At 37.6% G+C, this 12,164-nt stretch overlaps 1 protein-coding gene across 2 annotated transcripts in view; it reads left to right on the top strand.

The window, feature by feature from the left end:
• The window catches only part of LOC121312747 (UPF0489 protein C5orf22 homolog), a 15,392-nt gene extending 10,838 nt beyond the window's left edge, over positions 1-4,554 (top strand). Inside the window, exons 7-10 of one of the 2 annotated variants that reach the window (XM_041244476.1) lie at positions 256-377; positions 3,392-3,458; positions 3,687-3,826; positions 4,105-4,554. In XM_041244476.1, the coding sequence (XP_041100410.1) occupies positions 256-377; positions 3,392-3,458; positions 3,687-3,826; positions 4,105-4,249 (474 nt within the window). In that variant the 3' untranslated portion in view covers positions 4,250-4,554. The remainder of the gene's footprint in view (positions 1-255; positions 378-3,391; positions 3,459-3,686; positions 3,827-4,104) is intronic. The other variant, XM_041244477.1, reaches the window with a different exon arrangement.
• The last annotated feature ends 7,610 nt before the right edge of the window (positions 4,555-12,164 follow it).

The following is a 12,164-nucleotide window of genomic DNA, read 5'->3' on the forward strand; positions in this document are numbered from 1 at the left end:
ACAGATCGCGAGGGAGATCTAACGCCAAGTGTCATTCGATCTTTGTCACACTTCCCTGTCAATAGAATTTAACAGTAGTCATATGCATGGTCTGGGTACATGTTAATCTAAAATCTGGTTCTAGTTCCTAATAAACATCTGTTTGTGTGTTACTCTTATATTAGAAAACGCCCCTTTACTTCACTACCTAAACCCACAATCCACCTTTTTTATCAGTGCTTTACAAAAACTTGTATCTCTCTGTCTGGTGTGTAGGAGGCTTTACTGGACTGTGTGGAGAACCGAGTACATCAGCTGGAAGACCTGGAAGCAGCTTTTGCAGACTTTGTTGAAGATGACAGTGAGGAAACCCTCCAGAGATGGGCTGCTAACCCTGGGTTAATTTAATTTGTTATATTTTGAGTCTTAAGTGTTCTCTATGTCCATCGACAAAGAACAATAGGCCTTGCCCCCATTCAAAATGTGTGTATAAAGTGGCTTGGTCTCTTCCACAGTGATGTTTTCTACTGGTATCAAAATATCAAGTTTCACCTTGACCATCCCTTTCTTCCAGATTTGTCATCTTTTGAATAATTGCTGTATGTAAAATGGGAGAGACGATGGATGTGTTTACTACAAAAAATAGCATTCTACTTCTCATCTGTGGGGGATAGTGAAATGTAGTCATTTGTTAAATGTTTCCCTTAAGATTTCCCTTAACATTTGTTAAATGTTTCCCTAAAGCTGTGCCTATACTACCAATTCCATGTGTTTCTTTTCAACTATATACTATTTTCTGACTACCCCTCCTCACTCCATCAGTATCATTGCTTCTGTAATAGGATCTTCAAGTTAAAACAAAATGTATCTAACATTAACTGAGACTGGCACTGGCTATCCCCACCAGACACATAACACTTGGAATGTCCACTTCCAAAATCTAGAAAACTATAGAACAATGATGGTGTGATGATGTCATAATTGTAGAAAAAGAAAGTTCCTTCCTGGCTGCCAAATGTAGTTATAAAGCTAATATCTCATTCACCCTAAAGTGTTACTCTCCAAGAAAATAACATTATTAGGATGCGTGCAAAGTGATTTATGGCTATAAAACACCCGTATTGCTGGCATAAAGTGGGACTTTAGCGGTCGCTAAAAATGTGGCGTACGTAAAGAAGCATTTTCACCTGGTGTTCTGCACCCGCGCTCAAATTAGCACTTTGCCATCATTAATCCATTTAAATGATATTGAAATGTATTCAAATGAAGAAAAGAGCAGGGAATTGGGTGGGGATCTGGAATACTAAGCGAGCTCAAACATCATAGTAAGATTTTGTCTTGCACGTGGGCAATTCCTGACTCTCCATAAACTTTGCAGCTGCCTCTGACAAGGTGTGAACCATTGTAGAAGTGAGTAATTAAGAGCTGTCATTGGCCTCAGGATGGCTGCTGTGGTACACTTCCTCATGCAGTGACGCTTGGCTCTTGTTGAGGACAGGCAGTGAGAACTTCAGAGGAGAAGGGCAGGATGGAGAAGACCCTGCATATTCCAACCCAAGGGTCACTCTGTTTGGGATGGATTCTTCTCTGCTTGCCTCTCCAGCGGTGTTAGCTGTGATGTGGATGGCAGCCCTCTTCCTGTTACATGTTTACTGCATTGCGAGTTTCGCTTTTGTTCGCGTAGTTTCTGCCACCTTTTCATCACCTGGTTTACTGTCATCCTGGTAACACTGACAGCAATGACTTTCTCCACAATATAGAACCATATAGCCTCTTTGGTAGCATAAATGATGTTGGCTGAGGCTTTTCCAAATAACTCATTTTCATGCTGGGTAGCCTCAGCGGTAAAGACTCTCCACTCCTCCTATTTTCTTTTCTGTGCACCAAGAGGGCTTTGCTGCTATTCCTCTGACATTTTTTTGTTGGTTTGATTTTCGTGCTCCACAAATCTCATACAGCGCGTACTGCGCTCTGTACTCCTAACTCACCTCTGAACTATAAGTACCGCTGCTAATTAGCCCAATGCACAGGCAGCGTTCATTGAGACCCTCACTATCGTGATTGCAGCTCATTAAATGTGCTTATTGAGTAATTTGTATTGCCCTTAATCTTATGTAAGTGCAAAATAATTGCCTGGCTGCTAGGCAATTTGGATTTTATAACCACAATTGTTTGCATTGTGCCTTATCCTTACATCAGCCCCAAAGTGTTAATTAACAAGCCCCAGTATAAAGGTCAATATTAAGATATTTTTTTTATTTCTAATACATATACTGGTACCTGGTACCCAATGCCTTTTAATTTCATTATTGTTTTATGACCCCATTTTTTTTTTGTATCTGACCATAAAAAAATCAGATTTATTTTTATTTTTTTTAATGGCACATTTTAAATGTCAATTTCAATGCCTTTTTAGTGTTTGCTTGCCTGTTGTTCATTGGAGTCTTAGTTGCAGTGTCTTTTACAGAAAGTCATACAGGGATATATAGGGGGCATACAATAATAAAGGGACATAACCAAGACGGGCTGGTTAATTGGTCTGCTGTGGTGAGGGGAGTTATTTTTTTCCTAGGCTACACACTAGCAATCTAAGTTGTTTTTCCTAAACCTCTTTACAGTGTTGAAAAAGTTGTTTTTTTAAATATGCTATATGCACTTCCACTAATACAGTTTTGTTCTTTTCTGTCAACATCAATGAATACTTTGATAATAGAAAAAATCTAATACCAATGTAATGCATGCAGTAGGGTTTCTGTAGTGACCTTACTGCCTCCTTTCATTTCGACTTCAATCATACAATGAACTGACAAATCAAAAGTGTGTGCATGGAAATCTAAAGAACTAACACTGATCTAGGAAGGTCTTCACACCAGAGCTTGGCGAGTCTTTCAAAGATATATATGGATTATGTCATCCATAGAACCCCTTTTAAAATGTTCAGGATTCTATTCATAAAACACTTGCAAATTGATAGTAAATGGAATTTAACTTAAAACTTTATATCAACATTGATAGCCATGAAGTGATTTATTTTGATGCTAGATTTCTGCATGTGAGTTACGGTATTATGAGTTCACATCTCTACAGCTGATCAAAGCATTTGAACAGTTATATTGTGTTTGTTTTCTAATGGATTGTGAAGCGCTTGGGAGGGGTTGTCTTGAAGAGCACTATTTAAATGAAATGTTGTTGTTGACATTTCACTTTCTAATTATCAGCAAGGCTTGCCACAAGAACAGCAGTGAACTTTCTAAATATACGTTGATTCAGACCGCAGTACAACTGCACACTGTTAGATAACAGTATACGTGTTGTGCAATAAACAAAGTAGAGGTCCCTTTTAACTTTTGAAGTTATTTTATGACATTTTGAAGCCAGTCTGTGTGTAACATGCTGTTGATGTCATTTGCAGAATGAAGCCTCTTACTGAGCTGGTACACAGTCTTCGAAGCAGAATGGACACCCCGGACTATGAAATGGTGAGCCTGAAAAAGTTTGTGTTGTTGGCTTATTAAAAGAAGAAAGAAATGTAATAATTAAGGGGATTCTTATGGAATTATTATTTGCTATTTTAACATGCACTTTACATATTTCAAATTATCCCCTGGATTATAATGAGTACCTTTTAAAATATACTGTGCTTATAATAATATTTACAGTGTTACAGTACTTACACTAGACACTTACTCTGTGTGGTTTCCTTTTAGGTTCACCAAGCAGGTCTGACCTGTGATTATTCAGAACTGCCACATCACCTTAGTACAAATGAAGAGATTGATGGATTAATACAGGCTATAAATGTCATACTGAGGGATTTGCCAAAACCAACACTGGTTACTGTTTCAAGGTAATGGCATCCTTAGTGGTGTGTGTGTGTGTACGTATGTGTGTGTATGTATATATATAGAGAGAGAGAGAAAGAGAGATTTTTCATTACTGTTTTTAGGTACGTCTTAAAGTATTTTATGTTTTGGTTTGTAACACAAGTTCCTGGTGACAGGTGTTTAAACAGTATGTCCCTTTTGGTTCTGGTAAACAATACCAATCAGGGATTTTTTTATTTTTATTTTTTTTGAGTTTAAAATACATTGTGCTTGCTTTATAAAATATTATTTTATTTTTCAGGTCTAGTATGGATGACTATTGCCCCACAGAACAAGTGAACTACATTCAAAGCAAGGTTCTTGCCATGCTCAAGTCAATGTATGGAACTCTGGATATTCATTTAGAATATTTATCAGAACCCGAGTCATCTAAATCCTCATCATGACAAATCAAACTGATATGCTAGTTGGTTTAAGCTTTGATGCAAGTTTAGGGATTTACTTTTCACTAACTAAAGGCAGAGTTGCCTTGTAACTATTTTTGTATCCTTTAAGCCAGTTTATCTGGGTTGGATTCCAGCGTAATTAATGATAAGATCAAGTTTTCTGTTTTTAAACTCTAACCTTACGGGTGCACAAAAGCCAGTGCAGCTTGGAGCATACCACACTTGCATGACTGAACGTGTTTGTGTGTATTTTTTTCAGTCTTTACTAATCATTTATGTAAAAGATGCTTATTGATACTAAATTGTTTTATTTGCTGAAAATGTAATAATAAGTGTTTGATTTAGATAAAAAAAAATAGTATATACTGTGTGTGTATTTATGTGTGTATACTGTTTGATGCTCAGTGTATGTATATATATATATATATATATATATATATATATATATATATATATACACACACACACACATACTGAGCATCAAAAGAAACTTATCACTTATATTTGAGCATCAAAAATACTTGCATCTGCCTCATCAGCAACAGCTGGATGGGAATCGAGTTTCATAATCATAGTGAAGCTTAATTTTTTTTGTTGCTCATTTTAGAAATATTTGGATGCTTCTCTCTATGGCCATCCTTCATCCCTTCCTTCCCAGTAGGCACCATTCTGATAGAATGTTGAAATGTTCTTGCAGTCCTGCTAATCTCCACCGCTTTAATTGCTTGGACTGCTAAACTACACCTATGCCAAAACAGCTGTGTACCAAAATCAAAAAGAAAAAGGTAACAGGAAGTTTTTGACTACAAGTCCTTCTTCAGCTAGAGAAAAAAAAAACAGTGCTGTAAACAAGCTGTAGTTATAAACAAGCTGTCTTTCAAAAGAAAAGTTCTGGAGAATGATGGCCTGATGACTAATTTGAAAATGAATTCACGTTCTTTTTGCTTTCTGGCTGCATTTGTCCCATAGCAGTGATTTATCTCACAAATTGTGATGTCTTCTGCAGTGTGGTCATTTGTGTTCAAATGTCTGGCAGCAGAAGAGGCGGATTGTTGAAAATGGGAGCTGTAGAGGGTTCTTTGAGAATTTTGTGGTCACAGGAAGATACGGTCATTAGTATACTGTGTGTTGCTTTTCTACAGAGCATCCTTTCTGTTTATCGTAGATGCACATAACTGAGCTTCCCTAATGATTGTGTCTGGAAAACCACAGTAGCTTTTTTTTTTTTTAATCAATTATTCACATTTTTTTATGTACCTACATTATACACTATATACAGTACCAGTCAAAAGTTTGAGTACACCTGCTTGAAACCAGGTTTTTCATGATTATCTGTGCTTTTAACTGTATAAACTTGTCTATAAACACTTCATATTTCATTATATGATACGTGCACTTATATAAGTTGATAATCATAAGTGAATTGCATTTAAAAATTTAATTTTTAAATGGAAATGTAAATCTTGTCAATTTCAATGAAATGGTCACACAAAGCAAGGGGATTTCAGTCTGAAGCCCAAGTCAAAAGTCTGAAATGTGTATAACATGGTGTTAGAACCCTGGCCTAAGTATAAAAGTGTTTTTGTTAGATGTTCTCTGAGTTAACTAGCATGTTACCCAATTAACCTTTTGTCACCAATTATTGTTAACAGGTGAGGGTCCATGATTACTATAAATATAAGTAGCATAGGCACAAGTTTGTCATTCCTGAATGTAAGGGAGCAGAAAATGGCAAAATACCCTCAGTTAAGCAAAGAAAAAAGTCTGTAATTACTTTAAGAAATGAAGGTCAATCTTTAAGACAAATCGCAACTGTCTGTAACTGCTGTGGCCAAGACCATCAAACGATTTGAAGAAATTGGCACTCATGAGAACCGAACAATGTCAGGCAGGCCAAGGGTGACCTTAGAATCGGCGAACAAGTTCACTCAAGTCTGCGAAACCGGTGATTAACTGTCCCTGAAATACAAGCTCAGCTAATGCTACTAGAAGGAAACAGATGTTTCAACATTAACTGTTCAGAGGAGATTGCATGAAGCTGGCCAAACTGGAAGGATTGCTGCAATGAAACTGTTATTAAGAGTGCAGAATAAGAGGAAGAGACTTGCCTGGGCCAAAATACACAGAAACTGGACATTTGAGGAGTGTAAGTCGGTCTTATGGACCGATGAGTCAAAATTTGTAATATTTGGGTCCAACTGCCGAGTATTTGTAAGACGCAGAGAGGGTGAGCGCATGAGTTCTGCATGTGTGGTTCCAACTATCAAGTAAGGGGGAGGCAGTGTCATGGTCTGGGGTTCCTTTACTAGTGACAGAGTTGGTGATCTTTACTAAGTCCATGAAATGCTCAACCAGCACAGCTATCATAGCCTACTTCAGAGGCATGTCATTCCATCAGGATTACAACTAGTTGGGCAGTCCTTCATTCTTCAGCAAGATAATGTCCCGAAACACACCTCAAAGTTGTGCAAGAACTATCTGGCGAAGAAGGAAAGTGAAGGCCAACTCAATCTAATGACCAAGTCCCATAGAACTTGTATGTACTGGACAGAAGAGTCAAAGCAAAGCTACCCACCAGTGCCCTGCTAAAACTTGTTAACCGAATGCCTCATGTTTGTGAGGCTGTTATTAAGGCAAATGGTGGCTATTTTGAGGAATCCAAGATTTAGAGACCATTTTCAATTTTCTTGAGCATTGCTTTGATACTCCTTATGTTTTATTTTGTATATTGTAACGTGTTTTCATTTTCAAGTATTTACAGAAACGTATACAACGTAAAACATTGTCAATTATGAAAAAACCTAGTTTCTAGCAAGTGTACTCAAACTTTTGACTAGTACTGTACTGGTACTGCCCACTTGAAGACCTCAGAGATGTACCCTACTTTGCTCAATCCAGACAATTGTCATGCTGATGCGCTGGGGAGACCTCACTGGGTTGATCCCCGGAGCCAGCATTCAGCCGTTATGTGTGCTGATGCGCTGGGGAGGCAAAATGAGCTGATCCCTGGAGCTAGCATTACATTTCAGCAATCAACACCAGACAGAAGGGTACTACATCATCAAATAGAAAACCATGCAAATTGATGGAGATGCAGATGGATCACATTAGTTTACTGCAAAGCTACGTCTTAGTTGGTGCTTATCTTGTCGAGAGCCGAGTTCAAAGCAGCATGAAGTTCAACATCTACTCTCATGTAATGGAAATCATACAGGCTAACTTCACTATAACAAACCCCCATGGGACCTGGAGAAATATTCGTTATATCAGGGTGTTCACTATAATAGGGTTTGGCATTTTTCTGTATCTGAATAATGACAAAACAGCAAATTTGAATTGAACATCAATATATAGTTTTCCTTCACATTGATAACATTTAAATGGTGTTGTGACAAGGTACTCATGTCACATGTGGGTAACCGCATTGCAAGACAGAGACATGGGACTTGGGAGTTGAAATGCCGACACAGGTGCGCTGGATTTATTGAACACAAAACAGAAAGTAAACAAACGGGTCAAATGATGCTACCAACAATGATAATGCACAGAGGACACATACAGAAGACAGGCAGGCAGCAAGTCTCAGTGGAGTGCCCGTCTCTAAACAATGATTTGTTCAAACATAACAACTCCAAAAAGCACACAAAACAAACCTGTTTCCACATATAAATTATACCATCACTATTTCCCCCTGTGCAGGATAATCACCCTGCTACAAGTATGTTTAAAAGAAAACAGTAAAGAAATGAAAAAGGAAAGAATGTACACTTACATGCTAAATACATTAATTACATGTCCTAACTCTTGAAAAAACTATCCAGTGTAGATTGCTCCTCACGCCCTTTGCCTGGTTGCAGTTTGTGAAGATGACTGACAGACAGCAATTGCATTTGTCATGCATGATTCATACTACAATAGGTCATCTTTGAATTAGCGTTATCTTTGAATTATCAACCATGGTCTTTGTTTTCACTAAGAGAATAACACCCTTGACACTGTTAGTATGCTGGCTTCTGTCTGGCAGGTCTTTTTGTGTATTCCTGGTAGCATCTACCATACAAAGGAACCATTACTTTTTTTCCCCTTATAGTAGAATGACTAAAATGCATTAAAGATGCTGGTTTGCACGAATTTGGCCAATTAATTATACAGATGAATCACCTCCTTTTGATGTGGCAATTTTCTAATACCATTGTGGTAGTTTTTACGTCAATAGTTAATATATTGTGAAAGTATTATTATTATTATTATTATTATTATTATTATTATTATTATTATTATTATTATTGTGACAAAGAGAAAGCCACTTGACTTAATTTAGTTTGTCTTATTCAGGTAACATGTTTTGCTATGCAAGGGTTATGTTTTAGCAAGTGGGTCTGAAAATCAGTGCCCCCTGAAAGAAGGCTTTGAAATTGGATTGTTAGTGAAGACCAGAGGCAGTGTTTTAAGTGGCAAGGGGAAATCAAAAAGCCCCCCTAAAGACTACATCACTTTGATCAGTTTATTTACTCTAATTTGCACTTTGTGACTCTATGTAAAACCAGCTCTTTATTATGTAGGCTTTTCTGTGTTGGTTAATGCTGACTGACAAAGTGGGAAGTGCCTGAGAGCAGACAGGCCACATGTAATAATAATAAAAAAAAAAAAAAAAAACTGTGTATGTTAGAGATAGCAATGTATATGAAATATGGAAATGAACCATTTACTTGTTATTTAAAAAACTACTCTAAGGCATAACCTTTGAAATAAGGTCTTACCGGTTGCATAGCAACATCAGCAACATGGTAAAAGCTGTCTATGTATGGTGCTGCCATCAGAAAGTTTCATAACATATCCCATCATATCATGTTGGTTGCCACCTATTGAAATTCACAGTTGTTAAGAATGGTGATGGATGTCCTGATCTTAATTTTTGTTATCCCTGTTTATTATATTCTTGACTGATGTAGAGTTTATTCCTGTGTTGTTCTCTTTTCATAACAAATCTCTGGCCATTTTGTCAATCAATCCATCTTTATTTTTGTATAGTGCCTTTAACAAGGGCCACCACAAAGCGCTAAACACAGAGAAAAAAAAAAAATATATATATATATATATATATATATATATATATATATATATATATATATATATATATATATACAGTGCCTATAGAAAGACTACACCCCCTTGAACTTTTTTCACATTGTGTTGTGTCAGTGCCTCAGAGTTTCATGCATTAAAATTAGGATTTTTTTTCCACTTATCTACACATCATACTCCACACTGTTAGGGGGAAAAAAGTTTTTATTGAGAAAAAAATTATATATTAAAAATACAAAACTGAAAGATCATAATTGGATAAGTCTCCACCCCCCTGAGTTAATACTTGGTGGAAGCATCTTTGGCAGTAATTACAGCTGTGAGTCTGTTGGGATAGGTCTCTACCAACCTTGCACACCTAGATTTGGCAATATTTGACCATTCTTTACAAAACTGTTAAAGCTGTGTCAAGTTCCTTGGGGAGCGCTGATGGACAGCAATCTTCAAGTCATGCCACAAATTTTCGATTGGATTTAGGTCGGGGCTCTGACTGGGCCACTCAAGGACATTTACCTTTTTGTTCCTTAGCCACTCCAGTGTAGCTTTGGCTGTGTGCTTTGGATCGTTGTCATGCTGAAAGGTGAACTTCCGTCCCGGTTTCAGTTTTCTTGCAGAGGGCAGCAGGTTTTCCTCAAGGACTTCTCTGAACTTTGCTCCATTCATTTTCCCTTCTATCCTGACAAGTGCCCCAGTCCCTGCCGATGAAAAACATCCCCATAACATGATGCTGCCACCACCATGCTTCACAGTAGAGATGGTGTTCTTTGAGTGATGCCCTGTGTTGGGTTTGCGCCAAACATAATGATTTGCATTTAGGCCAAAAATGTTCCATTTTAGTTTCATCAGACCAGAAAACTTTTTGCTACATGGCTACAAAATCTCCTCTGTGTTTTTTTGCATACTTCAAATGGGATTCAAGGTGGGCTTTCTTGAGTAATGGTTTCCTTCTTGCCACCCTACAATACAGGCCAGATTTGTGGAGTGTTTGGGATATTGTTGTCACATACACACTTTGACCAGTCTTGGCCATAAAAGCCTGTAGCTCTTGCAAAGTTGCCATTGGCCTCTTGGTAGCCTCTCTGATCAGTCTCCTTCTTGCTCGGTCATCCAGTTTGGAGGGACGGCCTGATCTAGGCAGGTTCTTGGTGGTGCCATACACCTTCTACTTCTTAATAATCATCTTGACCATGTTCCAAGGGATATTCAAGGCCTTTGTTATTTTTTTATGCCCATCCCCTGACCTGTGCCTTTCAACAACTTTGTCACAGAGTTCTTTTGAAAGCACCTTGGTGCTCATGGTTGATTCTTTGCTTTGAAATTCACTAGCCAGCAGAGAGAACCTATAGGAACTGCTGAATTTATCCTGAAATCATGTGAGTCACTACAATTTAACACAGGTGGAGGCCAGTTAACTTGATGTGTGATTTTGAAGGCTATTGGTTACATCTGAGCTAATTTTAGGATTTCTATTACAAGGGGGTGGACACTTATCCAACCAAGCTATTTTATTTTTTTATTTTTAATTAAATTTCTACAAATTTCTAGAATATTTTTTTTCACTTGGAAGTTATGGGGTAGGATGTGTAGATAAATGAAAAAAAAAAAAAAAACTATTTGAATGCATTTTAATTCCAGGCTATAATACCACAAAAGATGAAAATTTTGAAATGCGGTATAGACTTTCTATAGACACTGTATATGGATGTGTGTGAGAAAGATATGTACAACATATCAAAACATTGGGCAGCTGGCTCTTTGATAATATATATATATATATATATATATATATATATATATATATATATATATATATATATATACACACACACACACACACACACACACACACACACACACACTGATGCACAAAAGAAACGCAACACTTAGGTCTAACGGCTTTAATCAAATATTTTAAACAAAGATATGAAACAAAATCACAGAAAATGTGAACAAAAATACAGATCAAAGAATCATGGTAAGTTTTCCATATGAAATGTGACACACTGTCAAAATGAAAACATTACAAAGTTAGTATCGGGTATGACCTCCCTAAGCATTAACACAATCCTGGCAGGGTTGACACATAGACCTGTTCAGCCTCTGGATAGAATGCTGTGAGATGTTCCGCCATTCTTCCTGTGCAGCTGCAGCCAGCTGCCGAAGGTTGGCTGGTCGCGGTTGTCTCCTGTTGATGGTACTGGTGATTTGGTCCCACTATTGGATCAGGAGAAAAAGCTGACCACGGCAAGACCTCGACATTGTTTTCTTGAAGTCGTGCAATTGTAATCCTAGCACTGTGTGGTCTTACACTGTCCAAGAGTATATACTCTTATATTTTTTCTGAGGTCCCAATATCATCACTTCTGTTTTGGCTGAATTTAGCATTAAGAAGTTTTTAAACATCCAATACCAGCTAGACAGGTAGTCAAAATATTAGCAGAAGTTCCATCACATATTGCGGCACCTGGTGCGCACAGAATCAGCAAAGAAGGAAGAGACAAGCAAATGAAATTTCAATGTGCTGCTTTTTTATTTGCTCTGCAACAGTGACTATCTAACAGTAGCATTTATATGCACTGAACTAAGTACAGAATAAAGATGCAAACGGGAAATGGTAAGCAGACAAGAAGTGTAACACACTTTGGGCGTGAGAAATACACACACGAGAATAACACAAAGGGTGAAGGGCAGTGTGGCAGAGCAAAGCTCTGCCCTTTAAATTGGCAGGGATGGGGTTAATTTCCCCTATCTGCCTGGGTTTATTATGTTCAGGTTGCTGGGGTTGATTAGTTGATTAGGTTGATTAACGATCAATCAGCACCCAGCCACC

This window comes from Polyodon spathula, chromosome 3 (assembly GCF_017654505.1).
Source record: "Polyodon spathula isolate WHYD16114869_AA chromosome 3, ASM1765450v1, whole genome shotgun sequence".
NCBI lineage: Eukaryota > Metazoa > Chordata > Actinopteri > Acipenseriformes > Polyodontidae > Polyodon > Polyodon spathula.